This window comes from Suillus clintonianus (genome assembly GCF_016758775.1).
Source record: "Suillus clintonianus strain FC179 chromosome Unknown DEU56scaffold_158, whole genome shotgun sequence".
Taxonomy (NCBI): domain Eukaryota; kingdom Fungi; phylum Basidiomycota; class Agaricomycetes; order Boletales; family Suillaceae; genus Suillus; species Suillus clintonianus.
In genome coordinates, this window is record NW_024539382.1 from 22,188 (window position 1) to 37,378 (window position 15,191).

At 50.4% G+C, this 15,191-nt stretch overlaps 4 protein-coding genes across 4 annotated transcripts; all 4 read left to right on the plus strand.

The window, feature by feature from the left end:
• Positions 1-43: 43 nt before the first annotated feature.
• On the plus strand, positions 44-7,067 carry DEU56DRAFT_839943 (glycosyltransferase family 2 protein). The gene is made up of 14 exons (XM_041354932.1): positions 44-536; positions 595-2,433; positions 2,468-3,625; positions 3,676-4,004; positions 4,058-4,412; positions 4,465-4,684; positions 4,739-4,861; positions 4,914-5,363; positions 5,416-5,439; positions 5,496-5,585; positions 5,641-5,705; positions 5,755-5,921; positions 5,980-6,613; positions 6,666-7,067. Exons 1-14 carry the CDS (start codon positions 166-168, stop codon positions 6,766-6,768), a joined length of 5,928 nt encoding a protein of 1,975 aa, XP_041201824.1. The 5' UTR covers positions 44-165; the 3' UTR covers positions 6,769-7,067.
• Positions 7,068-7,139: 72 nt separating this feature from the next.
• On the plus strand, positions 7,140-8,996 carry DEU56DRAFT_839956 (NUDIX hydrolase domain-like protein). Its single transcript, XM_041354933.1, has 9 exons — positions 7,140-7,234; positions 7,293-7,414; positions 7,480-7,608; positions 7,659-7,749; positions 7,802-7,822; positions 7,888-7,973; positions 8,021-8,054; positions 8,111-8,331; positions 8,380-8,996. Exons 2-9 carry the CDS (start codon positions 7,293-7,295, stop codon positions 8,834-8,836), a joined length of 1,161 nt encoding a protein of 386 aa, XP_041201825.1. The 5' UTR covers positions 7,140-7,234; the 3' UTR covers positions 8,837-8,996.
• Positions 8,997-9,688: 692 nt separating this feature from the next.
• Positions 9,689-12,990, plus strand: DEU56DRAFT_984909 (uncharacterized protein; the record flags this gene model as incomplete). Its single annotated transcript, XM_041360020.1, has 8 exons — positions 9,689-10,121; positions 10,181-10,237; positions 10,299-10,483; positions 10,540-10,845; positions 10,901-11,132; positions 11,189-11,681; positions 11,736-12,416; positions 12,471-12,990. The coding sequence occupies exons 1-8, from the start codon at positions 9,803-9,805 to the stop codon at positions 12,988-12,990; spliced, it is 2,793 nt and encodes a 930-aa protein (XP_041201826.1). The 5' UTR covers positions 9,689-9,802.
• Positions 12,991-13,737: 747 nt separating this feature from the next.
• On the plus strand, positions 13,738-14,127 carry DEU56DRAFT_164721 (uncharacterized protein). Its single transcript, XM_041344845.1, has 3 exons — positions 13,738-13,905; positions 13,955-13,987; positions 14,041-14,127. The coding sequence occupies exons 1-3, from the start codon at positions 13,780-13,782 to the stop codon at positions 14,056-14,058; spliced, it is 177 nt and encodes a 58-aa protein (XP_041201827.1). The 5' UTR covers positions 13,738-13,779; the 3' UTR covers positions 14,059-14,127.
• The last annotated feature ends 1,064 nt before the right edge of the window (positions 14,128-15,191 follow it).

Here is a 15,191-nt window from a genome sequence, read left to right on the forward strand (position 1 = left end):
TGGATGACACGGTCAGGTCGGCTGGCACGCTTTGGATCTTTACCTGCTCTCTACGACAAGGCCGCATTTTTTTTCTTCCTTTAGGTCTCTCTCTCTTGTCGTTGCCGTTGATCCTTCCTTCTTTCATATTCAATCTTTTTGTCGTTCATTTGAAGCAGGCCAGCAATGGCCTCTGCGTCTGGTTCACTTGCCAACCACGCCGTCAATTCCGGCGACCTTGTCGACCTCGTTTCCTCATCATCCTCTGCAACGGTATACCCCAACGACGATGCCATTGTCACCGTCCTCAACACCCGTTTTCGTGCTGATTTACCATACACAAGAATAGGCACCACCAACTTGCTCGTCGTCAACCCATTCAAAACACTTGCCAACGTCAACGACATCAGTGCCAAGGAGTATGAAGAGCGGTGTTATAAAGATACCAGCTTGCCACTTGCGAGTTCTAGGTTGCTCCAACCGCACCTTTATGAGTTTGCGGCTCAAATATACCTTTTAATGCGTCGGCGGAACCAGTCCCAATCCGTCATCACTCGGTTCGTACGCTCTATTGTCTGCTATTGTCTACACACTGACCCTCTAATTAATAACCAGCGGCATCAGCGGCTCAGGCAAGTCATCCAGCACCCGCCTCCTAGTCGACCAGCTTCTTCGGCTCTCCGCCCGCTCAAAGAAGGAAAAACGCATCGCAGGCCAAATCAAGGCGTTCTCCACGTTGCTCGACTCATTTGGAAATGCCAAAACTCTTCTAAACCCAAACGCCTCGCGCCACGCGCGCTACTTCGAGCTTCACTTCAATGCCCGTGGACGCATTGAGTCGGCTAAAGTCCTTGCGTTTGCGCTTGACAAGTCCCGCCTTACGCGCCTCACGCATGAGGAGCGCACGTTCCATATTTTTTACCAGTTTTTAGCGGGTGCTACGCCCCAAGAGCGGGACCACTTTGCGTTGGAGGATCCTTCTGATTATTCGTTGTTGGCGTCGTCGGGGTGTTATCGCCTGCCGAGTGGCCCTTTCAGCGATGACGCTATTGCGATGGAGGAAGTGTTAGCTGCGATGCGTACCCTGGGCTTCAAAGCGAAGCATATCTCGTCGATATTCACGCTGCTCGTTGCGATTCTCCTGCTGAGCAACATCCAGTTCTCAGAAGCGGATGCACGTGATGTTTCTGCATATGTTGCTAATGCGCCTGTGCTGGAGCAGGTGGCGAGGCTCCTTGGTGTGTCTTCTGAGGATCTGACGCTGATTCTGACGACTAGGACGAGCTATGTTCGGAAGGAGCTTTATACGGTTTTGCTTAATGTGGAGCAGAGCGCAGCGCAACGTGACCAGTTCATGCGCGACTTGTATGCTATCCTCTTTGCATACGTCGTCGAGACCGCCAACCACAAGGTCGTTCAGGCCAACCGGGAGGAGCTCCCTCACTCGCAGATTGTGATCTTTGATCAACCTGGATTCCAGTCTCGTGGACCGACGGGCAGTGGCTCGATGTCATTCACGGGGACTGCTCCCTTGATTTCAGCATATGGACAGAATGGGTTCGATGAATTCTGCATCAACTTTGCGGATGAGGTCATGCAGTCTTACATGCTTCGCAGCGTGTTTGAGGACAGGCTTGGGTACAACAGTCACGTCACCGGCGATGGTGTCCCCCTCCCTTCGATATCTACCATGGACAACTCTGCTTGCGTCGATCTGCTTCGGGGTGCTCAGGTGTCGGAGCGCTCTACCAGGAAGCCGGGAGGCATGCTTGGTGTGATCAGCAAGTCATGCTCCTCATTCAAGTCCGGAAAGGCGGGTGAGAAGAAAGATGAAGATATGTTGCAGGACCTCATCTCCAAGTGTGGGTCTCATGCGTCCTTTGTGGCGACCCCATCCCAGATTGGTTCCAGCGAGAAGAGCCTGTTTGGTATCCACCACTACGCCGGGAACTGCTCGTACGACGTCACGAGCTTCGTTGAGAAGGACTCAGACCTGCTTGATTCTGCGTTTGTGACTCTTCTGCGTAATTCCTCTGACGCGTTCATGTCGAAGCTTGTTTCTGGCCCTTCTCTTGCGGCGGAAAGACATTCCAAAGATGAGGCTATCATTGTACAAGCCCAAGTGTCCTCTCGCCCGCTTCGCTCACCTACCCCCATTGCTTCTCCCAACGGCACAGCACCTCCGGCAAGTGAAGACCATGCACGTCTTGATTCGTCCAAGATATACCCCGTTACTACCCAACTCAACCATACCCTTTCCGAAATCATCGCCTCTCTCGACCACACACATCTTTGGACTATCTCGTGCATCCGTCCTAATGATTCCAATTCGCCAAACTCGTTCGATAAGCGCCGTGTCAAGGCGCAGGTGCGGTCGATGCTTATACCTGATATCGTTGCACGCCGGAGTGTCGAGTTCGTTACGGACTTTCAGCAGGTGGAGTTCTGTGACCGGTATGTGCCCACTATGCGTGGATCGGATATGGAGCGGATCTGTCAGTGCTGCCGCAAGTAATGGATGGGAGGAGGGGAATGACTACGTCGTGGGCCATCGGAGCATTTGGCTTTCGTACGGTGCGTGGAAGACCGTGGAGGATGTTGTGAGGGCTGCCGAGAAGGAGCAACCGAGGCGTTCTGGCGAGGATTTCGATGATGAAGAGAGTGCTGTTGGAGATGATGTGACGGACTTTACCCATCCAGATGGTGTCCATGGAGGATACGCTTCCGAGAGCCGGGATAATTTACTGGTCGCGAGGGCGAGCAGTGGAGGGTCACGATACCAGGATCCCAACCGTTTAGCGCCGTACGGAAACGCTGGATTACCTTCCCCTGCCTTGGGAATTCCTACTTATGACGACAACGATGCTGAGTCGGCATCCGAGTGGGATAAGAAAGGTGGGAGCCCTGGCATGAGCTCGCCTCCCTTCATGTCGAAAGAGGGTGAGATGATCGTCAACAAGGCCCCGGCCGCAGTCGAAGAAGTTCCTTCAAGTACTTCACGCCGATGGTGGCTCTTCCTTGTCTGGGGTTTCACCGGCTGGATACCTTCATTCGTCCTTCGCTACGTCGGCCGCATGAAACGCCCAGATATCCGGCTCGCCTGGCGCGAAAAGCTCACCATTTTCATCCTCATTTTCCTCATGAACGCGCTCGTCATCTTCTATATCGTCGAGTTTGGAAGGCTTTTGTGTCCTAACTTCGACAAGGCGTGGTCGCCGACGGAAGTCTCGGAGCACACTGGCGACGCTGATTGGTGGATTTCAATACAGGGGCAGGTGTATGACATGTCGAACTTCATCCACGGTGACCACAGCGATCTATCCGGTATCGCTAGTAACTCTGCGAGCGACCTTGAAGAGCTTGTAGGACAGGACTTGACGGATTATTTCCCCCCACCACTTACTCTGGCCTGCCCCGACCTGGTCACTCAAACCTCATTGCAACTTACACGCAAGAACTTTACACCCATCGTCCCGCTCGCTATGCACGCATCTGGTGCCGCAGAGACTACACAGGGCACCGCGCTTGATAATGCGGGTTGGTACACTGCGACATTCCAGCCGAAGATGAAGAATTATCACAAGGGGCCTTTAGTCTGGACTACGAAGGAAGTTGCCGCGCAAGCTGCGGACCAGACCATTCAACGGTACGTGCTTGACTAATGTTCACCCGGTTGGTTACTAATACGACTTTTAGCATCTGGGCTATCTGGGACAGCGGCGTGTATGACTTGACGGACTACATCTACACTCTGACGATGAACCAAGGCGCGACGAGTCTCTACCAATTCTTGAGCACGGACGTGTCGGATGTCTTCAAACAGCAAGCTGGGCAGGATATCACGAAGCCGCTCAATGCTGCTCTTGCGGGTCTCGATTCTAATACGGCGGCGGCCAACATCAACTGTTTGAAGAATACGTTCTATCTCGGCGAGACTGACTTCCGGGATACGCCGAGGTGTCTCGTGCAGAACTACTTGCTATTGGTGTTCACGAGTATTCTGTGCGCGTCTATCGTGCTCAAGTGTATGTCCTTCTTTTGCAGCTGGTCGTTTTTCGATCAATAATGTTCCTCCCAGTCCTTTCCGCGCTACAACTGGGTCCCAAGCGGTCGCCTGAGATGCAGGATAAATTCATCCTTTGCCAAATCCCTTGTTACACGGAGGGCGAGGATTCTCTGCGCCGGACAGTCGATTCATTGGCGTCGTTGAACTACGATGACAAGCGGAAACTGCTCTTCATCATCTGCGACGGGAACATCATCGGCAGTGGGAACGACCGCACGACTCCTCGTATTGTGTTGGATATTCTTGGCGTAGACCCTAAGCTCGATCCTGAGCCTTTGTTATTCAAGTCGATCGGCGAGGGCTCGAAACAGCTTAACTATGGCAAGGTGTACTCAGGCCTGTACGAGTTTGAGGGACATGTCGTTCCGTGAGTGTCTGTTCTTCATCTATCTGAGTGTGAGTCTGAAAATCGTTTGCAGGTACATGGTAGTCGTTAAAGTTGGCAAACCTACTGAGCGATCGAAGCCTGGAAACAGGGGCAAGCGTGATAGTCAGATTCTACTCATGCACTACTTGAATCGCGTTCACTTTGATGCGCCAATGTCGCCCCTCGAGCTCGAGATCTATCACCAGATGAGGAATGTCATCGGCATTGATCCTGCTTTCTATGAGTACATTTTCACTGTCGACGCTGATACAGTGAGTTAATCGTTTTGGTTCATTGATTTATGTTGATGTTGATGTTCTTTGCAGCAAGTCACACCTGAGTCTCTGAATCGACTGGTTGCTTCCGCTGCAGATGACTCGAGTATCATTGGTATCTGTGGCGAGACCAAGCTCACGAACGAGGAAGGTTCATGGTGGACGATGATTCAGGTTTGTGTATCCCTTTTACCTCTACTGTTAACCAAGCTGACATTGTATGCAGGTATACGAGTACTACATCTCTCACCATTTGTCAAAGGCCTTTGAGAGTTTGTTCGGCTCAGTGTCTTGTCTTCCTGGATGTTTCTCGCTGTACCGTATCCGTACAGCAGACAAGGGCCGGCCTATCATCATCTCGAATCGCATTATCGACGAGTACGCTGAAGGCAACGTAGATACGCTTCACAAGAAGAACCTGTTCTCTCTCGGTGAAGATCGTTTCCTGACGACGCTCCTCCTGAAGCACTTCCCCACGTTCAAGACCAAATTCATTCCGGATGCGGTTGCTCATACCATGGCTCCCGAATCTTGGCGTGTTCTGTTCTCACAGCGGAGACGGTGGATCAATTCTACGATTCATAACTTGTGCGAGCTCGTGATTTTGCCTGAACTTTGCGGCTTTTGCTGTTTCTCGATGAGGTTCTTCGTTTTCATCGACCTGTTGGGCACCATCGTGAGTGTTGTGTCTTTGTATCCGCATTTCTTTGACTGTCATTTTCTTGTAGATCCTGCCAGCCACGGTCGTCTACGTGAGTCCCAGGTGTATTCAGCCTGACATACGTTTCTTAAGATATTACTCCGACAGTTGGCTTATCTCATCGTTGTTGTTGCTACTGGCAATGCGGCTCTACCACTGATTTCCATCATCATGTTGGGTATCACCTATGGTTTACAAGTAAGTCGTGTGATGTCACAGGACTGTACCTTGGTATACTTACTGTGCATTTCAGGCCTTGATCTTCATCATTAAACGTGAATTCATGTTGGTGGGATGGATGGTGGTCTACCTCCTTTCGTGAGTAGTTCGTATGCAGCATTGTGATGCTTATTTACCTCTGTCGCAGATATCCGGTATACAGTTTCTTCCTACCCATTTACTCTTTCTGGTGCATGGACGATTTCTCCTGGGGCAATACGCGTATTGTCATTGGTGACGGCGGTAACAAGAAGGTTGTCATGAACGAGGATGAGCGGTTCGATGAGTCGATGATCCCGTTGAAGAAGTTCAGTGGTAAGTTATTTCGACGTTATTTGCCACCCGCCAGCTCACGCAGTTGAATTCGCCCCAGATTACGAGGCAGAAGCTTGGGAGAATGGATCTCATCGCTCTGATGAAACAGGTTTAACCAAGCCTCGTTCCAATCGTTTCCCTCCTTCTCGTCAAGGGTCCCCCCAGAGCTTCCACCCATCTCTCACCGGCGATTACTATCGGGATACGAACATGACCAAGAACAACTCGAATCCCAATATCCGCGGGCCGGCCTCCCACATCAGCCACGGTTCTCGACAGGGGTCGATGTATGACGGGCGGCAGCCATCTGTACCTCAATACAGCGTTCCGCAGATGCCATTTATGTCGTTTAGCGGTGGAGCCGGTTCAGTGCATGGTTCGGACTATGGACATATGGCTATGATTCCGCCCTTGGGGTACCAGCACTCTGGCAGTGCATACGGTGGGATGCCTCAGGATTCACGTGCCATGATGATGAACATGCCCATGATGACGGGAGGCTCTCAGACAGGCGGCTTTGGCATGCTACCCGCGATCGGAGGAGATGCACGGCCCTTGTCGATGTTCTCAATGGCGACGTCCGTAAATGCGTTCGCTGGTCCGAGCTTCAACCCCCATCCTACCGACGAGGATCTCTTCAATTCCCTACGGAACTACCTCAGCACGCAAGATTTGATGACAGTCACGAAAAAGTATGTTGCATACCATTGTTTTCTTCTTACCATCAGTATTAATTCTTCATAGGACCGCTCGTGAGGCGATCATGGCCAAATTCCCCAAAGCTGATCTTACATCCCGAAAAGACTTTTTGAACGAGTCGATCGACAAGATTCTGTCACAGTCGTAGAGTGAGAGCGACATTTCTATTGCGTGATCTCCATAATATTCTTTACTTCGTGAACGGCGCCGATGTGCCTTGAACACTCCCTGGTCACCGTACATTTCATTCTACTTCGGACAATCGTTTGGTCGCATATGGACACTCCTCTCGTCCCCAGAATTATCACTGCATCGTTGTATCATCCTTCTTGGACTATGCACTCGTACGTATCATAAACTTTAACCTACATAATTAGGTCTCTGGATATGGGTGAGACTCCAATACACTCTCTTAAATTGATGAATTATTCGATTATGTTTGCCCATCTGATTTTGGAGCGCTATGCCTTGCACAGCCATCGACCATGAACGTGATTTCCGTGGCTGCTTGATATAGTCACTTCCATTTAATCATCTATATACGCCACGTTGTAGTAGACTCAGCTCATGGGCGTCGGATACATAATTAGCCATAGGTCGCGACAGCTCACAAGGTACGCTTTCAAACAATACTGTGACAAAGGACTACCTTTCCTCACTTCGTTGCCCAAGATGCCTGCAGACGAATCCACATGTACATCTGCTCCTCGCCCGTCATACGTCCATACATTTTCCAGGCCAACCATCGAGCTTTTCGAGGCTGCGCTTCCCACGTTGAAAGAGGAGTCCAGGCAGTGCGTCCCGAATGTTTCGACCATTGGAGAATGCTGAAGTCGTGCATACTGAATACTGATGACAGATGCATCGAGAACCTCTTGCGTTACCGTGCACCGCGCCCACAGATCAAGTTCCCTCGAAGTCAGAGCGCAGCAGTCCTGGTTCCGTTGTTTATCGGTCGCGCAGGAGACCTGTATGTGTTACTGAGTCGGTGAGCTACTAGTCAGCTGTGTCCTGTTTATAACTGAGCAGCCCTAAAAGGCGGTCAGCTAGCTTGAGGCAGTATGCGGGTGATACTGCGTTGCCGGGAGGAAAGGTGGATCCCGAAGATATCACTATCGAGGATACTGCGGTACCCATGTGGAATTACTTTGTAAATCTCAGTCTGACTTGTCCGTTTGCAGAGGCGCGAGGCCTTTGAGGAGGTACGGAACTGCGTCATTACACAGGCCCCTATAGTACTGATGCTGTGGGGTAAATTCCGTCATAGATTGGGCTTGCTCCAGACCGGGAACGAGTGCCCTTGCTGTGTGTGATGGAGCCCTATCTTGCTGGTAACAAGATGGTAGTGACTCCGTGAGTCTGTCACTGGTGTTTTGCGCGGACTGACAATGGTCGCTTAGGGTCGTTGTCCTCATTCTCGACAAAACTATGCAGGTATGTCGAATTCACGTGGGGGTATCATCAGACGTTATAAGCTTCTCGGGTCGTAGCCCAATCTCAACGAGTCGGAGGTAACCTCGATATTCTCACAACCCCTCGCTTCCTTCCTCGCATCGTCCTTCCCTTTCCCCCCAAACCGTGTTGCAGATCCTTCGACGCCCTACCATACGACGATGGAGTTGGCGTGGAGCGGAGGCGGTACAATCCGCATCCATCGCTTCCTCACTGGACGAGAAACAGACGGCGTGAAACCCGTATTTGGGCTTACTGCGTGGGCTTACTAAAATAACACCCGCACAATTACTCACACTGATCGTAGGGGCATATTAATTTACGTCGCCGCCTGGGGGTACGGACGCGCTCCAGACTTTGAGTACCAGTCACCAAACGCGCCTACGCAGGCTCAGCAGATCGCTTCTGCGCTCCTCGCACCTTCGAATCCACTGCGGTTAGCGTGCGAGCGCGAGGCCATCGATGCGAATATGATGGCGTCATTCGTCCTGCATACACCGAAGGAGTCTAACTCCGAACCTGGTATAATCGAGTGGGATAGGATTGGTCAGGATTGGAGGGGTCTAACGGAGGGACTGATTTCAAAGCACGTCGATGTCATCAAAGAGGAGATGCATACCGACGCACATGAGCGCCAGGACATGCATAAGGAGAGGCGGGAACGCCATCGGGAAGTGGACGAGGGCGTGAAATCGGGCGAAAGTGAGGCTGCAGGGCGGCGAACTGGCCTGAATGTGCGCAAAGAGGGTAACGCTAAACTCTGATGTTAACAGCGGTTGCACCCTCACCGATACTGATTATGATTCGTCGTATTAAAACTAAGTTAGGGTGTCGTGGCTGACAGTCTGCCTACACACGCAAGAGTAGATGATTTATTAAATCCATTTGTACTTCTGCATATATATTTGTATGTATCTGAGCTGCGTCTTCGTCGAAACTTCTTAATTGTGTGCCATTGAAATCTCCTGGCTTCCCCTAGTCGAATGAAGATATATAGTCGTTCGTTCAGGTCTTCGAGCTGGAAGGCTCCAAATTATAAAATCCACACTTGATCCAAGTGGGCTTTAATTAATTCTACTGCGTCTCCGACTCACCGGTAGTCACAGCTATTACTATTGTCACTGAGTACTGATCAATTTCCCCTGAGGCCTGAGTACTTGAGTACTGCTAGTGGGCCTGAGTACTGACTCGTGGCGGTGAACCTTGATCCTTTTGTGGTTCCAATTTCGACTGTTGCTTTGATCTAATGGGAGGCACCGTAAGGTTGGGCTGAGTCCAAGCGTAAGCTCGGGCTAGACGCTGAGTGATTGAGCCGCTGGGTGGGCGGGCAAACGAACAGCAATTTTGGGATGCCTTGCAAAAGAGATAGGCGTTAATATTGATTGATGATGTAAGTTAAAGAAAGTAGCGGTGGGTGGGATTGGACGAAATAATGTGCGGTACGAAGTATTATGAATATGAGAGATTGAGTAAAGTAAAAACGATGGATAGCAAGGAATTGTGTTTATGAGTCCGATATGCAGATATACTAAGATTTGAATAGCGATATAAGAAAAGGTAAGGACCAGGCGTCTCGCTCACTTGGACGCGTGGTGCTGAATCTCCGGCAGGCTCCGAATCGGCGCTCATAGACATGTGGCGCAGAACTTCGAACAATATTATAAAGGCAGCCTCAACTACCCCTTTCATCGATTGCTTCAGAATCTCAAAACCTGGACACGCTCGGTGCCATGTCAGATTCATCAGGATCACAGGATCTTTCTGTGCAACCCCTGTCACTCACAAGGGAACAACGTCTAGAGTTCGATCGAGACATGTTCGAAAACATTAGCGGCATCCCTGGTAACCCGATGACTTGGACGGACCGACTGTTAGCCATCTTTATCAATACCGTTATTTCATACCCGCGTGATTATCTGAAGGACAAAGATGTCATGAAAAGTATGTCAACGACGGCTATATCGCAAACACTACAGCAACACCCTAAACTACGGGAAATGGTGCGCAAGATGTGCCAGACGGGCAAGCTCTCCGAAATCGCCGATTTCAGTGAGTATTTGTGCCAGTCAGATAGATACCCCCTCTGCTGACAGTTACTGGTAACACAGAAATATTTCAGATACCCCAAGCTAGCAGGATCAACATGCCCTTGGTTCACTCGCAAGGTCCGAGACTTTTACCCTGTGACATCTAGTGCAGTCCTATCTCACGTTAGTTGGATCCTAGACAAGGAATTTCTCTATAATTCATTCTACAGACCTTACCTTGGGAAGGCGGTGGACGGTTTTTACGAGTACCTGAAAGACAACAATATCAAGTTTAAGGGAGTTGGCGCCCATATGCCTTACTATGCCAAGTTCTGTTCGATCGTCCAAAGTTCTGGCACAGGGAAATCGAGACTATTGACCGAGGTGAGGCTTATAAAATGCTACATGCTCATATCAGGTGGCTAACGGTATCGGATTAGCTCCGGAAAAAAGGCGTTGTTGTGCTGTACATGAACCTTCGTGAACCAAGCGATGACGGCTTCCCGGAGCGAGACCCAATTCCTGCGCGTATATTGACGGAAAAAACGGACTGCGCTCAAACCGAGTATACCACTCATTGTTGCGCGCTATTTACAGCCATATTCCGGGCGCTCACGAAGGAACTAGGGAGTAAGCCTTCGCTGCCCCCTGGTGATCCAATCACATCGTGGAATGATAAAATGTGCGACGTGCGCTCGAAAGCTCGTACCAAGTTCTTTCAGACAGTTGAATCTCTATATGAGAAAGTGAGCAGGGAAATTCATGGTCGATCGACAGATGGACCAAATATGTCTGCAACAGATCCTTAACGAGATCAAACTGAAGACACTTGAAAGGAACGCAGATACGGATCGTGCTGTGCAAACAGTGCAGCAGACTGTCGTCGAGTCAGACAGTCTGTACAGCGACCTGGAAGAATCACAGCAAACCAATGACGCTAGCAGCTCAGCAGCGGCTTCGCAATCACGTCAATCACCTGCATCCAAGAAACGCAAGATATCAAACGAAAAAGCCGAGCCTTCGGGAAGTAAAAGTAAAAGCTTCATTTTGCACATAACAGCCACCTCAGCTCACACCGTGCGTGAGCAGATGACGTCCCAGCGCCGAAATTGGAAGGGGAATCGTTTGTCAAGGAAGCTTATGCAGAGATGTTGACAGCTATGTCAGGCGTGTTTACTGAGCAGGACGAGGATTACCCCAAACTCGTGATTTCAGTTGACGAGGCCCACTCTCTGACAAAAACGAGTAGCAACGGTTTTCGTCCATCACATATTCTTGGGAGGGTGATCAACTGCTACTCCGAGGGCGAGGATACATCAGTCTGGGTCGTATTTGCATCCACGACTCCACATGTGGTAGATTTTTTAGCTCCTCCGGTGATCCGTAAGCACCCGTTCTTCGTCGTCCGTTTCCAATCTTCACACAATCCTGCAGATGATTCTCAGCGCGTAGCAGTAGGCGGCCACCTTTTATTTCAACCTTATACGCATCTTGGTTGGGACCAGCACGCAGACCGTTTGTCTGATATACCGGCGAATGACGCCGGAAAGTTCAAACACATCGTCAGATTCGGTCGTCCACTGTTTGTCCCTGTGTTTTTATCCTTGCGTTCAGTTTCGTTGACCACCTTGAATAGGTGGAAATCGCTTGTGGACACACGTAATATCGGTGATATTTTGAAATCGGCTGCTCACAAGCTGCTCAAATCGACTTTCTTTGACCCGTCGGATACGAACCAGGCTCTCGCTGTCCTGTCTCAGCGATTCGGTCTCGACATCTGCTTTGGTCACCCCGATGCCGTTTCTTATGTTGAAAAAGGGGTGGCTAGCCACCTGCGGATATGCTTCTCGACGACCCAAGATAGGTCATGGACCTATACCGGTTATCCATCAGAGCCCCTTCTGTCTTGTGTTGCAGCGGATCTACTCCATTCTGGGACCACCACCAGTCTAGAGGGCGCTTTGGGGGTCTTGAAGGAAAAGGTTGATGGGGGGATGGTCAACATAGGACAGAGCGGAGAGTTGGTCAGCAGACTTGTGCTGCTTCTTGCGAAAGACATGTACGTTCGCGGCCATCTCTCCGAAGGCACAATACACCATCTACGCTACAAGGGAAGTGGGGATGCGGAATTGATGGACTGCCAGAAGGTCTCCGTCCTCGATTTCCTGCGATACCTTTTTGGCAAGGAGTTCTGGCCGTTGAGGGCCAATACAGCTTTTCGGCACGCCTACATCAATTTCTCGCATTGGGTGTCCATGTCAGAGTTGATATCCCCCGGGGCGGAAGATCCCGAGCAACCTACATTCGAGCTGTTGAGGTAAGCTTCTAGATGTTGTCTCGCGATATCACTTACAAGATACCGCTGCCACAGTGCCGAGGAGTGGACTCTGCGACACTGGGTTCGCACAAGCGCGGTGCAATGCTGCCATCTGCAGCCGCTCGTTGACAAAATGATTCCAATATATTTTGATGATCCCACCCTCGGCTCCGACGATGTCCAACGCGTTTCTCAAATTTTCATTTCGGACAAAGCGGGGAAGAATCCTAATGCGCGAGATCTGGGGGTCATGATGCGCAAGCATGATTCGATCAAGTGTTTATCCGCTCTCCCATATATCGCTATCCTTCTGGACTTCGGTGTGGGGTCACGGGTCACAGCCACATTTCCAGAGAGAGACCCAAACCATGCCGAAACGGACCAATGCTTACGGATCTACGCTGCTGGAATGAACGACACCACATTCCCATTCTTATCTAAAACCATCGTTGCATCACAGCTACGAGGGCTTATCTCTCGGGAGGAAGCACCAACGCAGACGAATCTCGACGCCCTCGTCAAATTCGGGAGTACTGCTAGGTTGCGCAACCTGCAGTGGGAAAAACAAGACTGAGGTGTCGTCATAGGCTGCACTACCTGTCACTTACCTTCGGATCATCAAAATTGCACCTCGGCTTTGTCCATCAACAGACAAGAAATTGAACATGTCGTGGACTAGCACCCCCTGCGCGCGCTTTCGCGGCGCTATCACATTCAATATCCCTAATGCGTCAAGAGGCACCTACGGTCGGATTAAAAGACCAATGAATTACGGGTCGAAGGCCTCGCGTTTGCTGGAAGCTTTGACAGGTTTTGATAGGTAATATGATTGCTCAAGTTTAGAGGATGAGGAGAGGAACGTGCCAAGCTGTGCCGGGAGTGATAAATTGGTTCCTGTGCTAGAGCGTCTTGCAATCCCGTTTCCATTTCCCACTTTTGCTGTGTGCTCGTAAGCCCCTGGCGTACTGTAGTATTCAACCTTTTGCGTTGCTTGCTCTTCGCTGTAGTTTCGCTTTGGACGCCAGCGGATGCATGAACAGTTGCTATTGAAGTGACATTGTGAGGAGGCAACAGAGATCACCCTCGTCCCACTGTCTCAAACCACATCTAGTCTCCTGGAGGCGTTCACTTGATACCAGGACGCAGGCCCTCATATCTCCTGGAGAGAATGCAGCCGCTAATTGATTTTGCAGAGACTCGGAGACTAGGCAGATATGGACGAGTTCATTATATGTAAGTACCAAGGCAGACGTGAAGAAGGCTGCACGCGATTCCCTCACAAAGGCTACTGCGTTGGTTTCAAACAAGGACTTTGAATGCTCTCACAGCGCAGACTGACGCGCTTAATTGACTGTGTGAAGAGATGCGCGCATTGGACGGTGAGATTGTTCGCGAGGAAGCTGAGTTGGACGATTTCAAGAGAAAATGTGCGAAGAGCTGGATACAGGCCAAGTTCGGAGGTCTTGCAGAGTGTTGTGAGAAGGGTGTGGTAAGTTATTTTGTTCTTTCACTCACTCTGCACCTCATTTTTTACTCAGATTGTTGGCGACATAGGCAAAACTATCATTGCAGTAGTATGTTCTGGTGTACACTCACAGGCCCTATTATGACCGTATTTTGTAAGAAATTCCCGAAGACGTGACACAACCAGGACTTCCTCGAACGTATTATAGCGCTCACCAATGTGTCGGTGCCCTTGTATCTGAGGCACAGCGTGGTATTGCGCAAGTGGCCTTTACGGCTATCCCATCTGGCCGCGTCAGCCAAGGAGAGTATCAACTTGACCCAGACCTCGCCACAGATGCAAGTACAACAGTCGTTGTTGGGAGGTTCTCAAGGCTCTTACTTGTCGGGGCAGGCTTACCCGCCTCAACTACACCAAGAGCTGCAAACCCATATCACTCAACAAGTGCCTTCTCAACCGCCCTCGCCTCTTGCACCACCTAATGCGCCGTTCGCTCACCATTCCGTTTCTCCTCACCCCCAATTTAACGTTGACTCGGGCGAATCACGTCCTCTACCGAATATAGTTGCTTCTAGGAGTAGCTCGCCTGGTCCCACATCACCTAGACTCCCAGCTCTTATCAAGGCGCTCATAAATCCTGTCGAGGAGGTGCCCAATACCATTCAACTTCTCTCGGCTACCACATTCATTTCCGAAGTAGACTCTGCTATGAGGGCGAAGACCTGTGCAACTGCCAACCAATTGAATGTTGTCAACGTTGCATGGCTCGAGAACTACCTCGTCAGCCTGAAGACCTGTACTTCCATCGTCGTCTCACACGACTCTAGCTTCCTCAATAACACAATCATTGATATTGTCCACCTTAACCATTTCACAGTCAAGAGATACTGCAGTAACCTTGAGGCTTTCGTCAAGGTTTTTCCTGAGGTGAAGTCTTACTACACTCTTGAGGCTGCTGAGGACCTCTGTGGATCGTGAACATCGTCCTCCTTACCGTCGGACCTGTCATTCTTTTAATGTTGGTCTACGCCGAGCATATCATCAGAGTCATGTCTCGTATTCGTTCTGTTCGCGCCGAAAATGCTTTCCCACTGACAAAACATGGTGTTGTCCCTGCTCCAGAATAGCAAAAGCTGTCTATCCTCCTCCATCGGTATGTTCTAACATGGGCGCTGCTCGTATATGCAACATCTAGGCTCGTGTCGCGTGGATATCAAGATTTCCAGTGTTCTGCAAGTGTCGAAGCATGGTACTCCCGCATCAACCCGTCAGAAATCCCCAGCCCCATCAGCCATACCACCCGGAAGCAA

Coding starts and splice junctions, on each gene's coding strand:
- DEU56DRAFT_839943 (XM_041354932.1), top strand. CDS start 166: ATGGCCTCTGCGTCTGGTTCACTTGCCAACCACGCCGTCAATTCCGGC. Junction 4,005..4,057: donor CGCGTCTATCGTGCTCAAGT/GTATGTCCTTCT, acceptor TGTTCCTCCCAG/TCCTTTCCGCGCTACAACTG. Junction 5,586..5,640: donor GTATCACCTATGGTTTACAA/GTAAGTCGTGTG, acceptor TGTGCATTTCAG/GCCTTGATCTTCATCATTAA.
- DEU56DRAFT_839956 (XM_041354933.1), top strand. CDS start 7,293: ATGCCTGCAGACGAATCCACATGTACATCTGCTCCTCGCCCGTCATAC. Junction 7,415..7,479: donor TTGAAAGAGGAGTCCAGGCA/GTGCGTCCCGAA, acceptor TACTGATGACAG/ATGCATCGAGAACCTCTTGC. Junction 8,055..8,110: donor TTCTCGACAAAACTATGCAG/GTATGTCGAATT, acceptor CTCGGGTCGTAG/CCCAATCTCAACGAGTCGGA.
- DEU56DRAFT_164721 (XM_041344845.1), top strand. CDS start 13,780: ATGCGCGCATTGGACGGTGAGATTGTTCGCGAGGAAGCTGAGTTGGAC. Junction 13,906..13,954: donor AGTGTTGTGAGAAGGGTGTG/GTAAGTTATTTT, acceptor TTTTTTACTCAG/ATTGTTGGCGACATAGGCAA.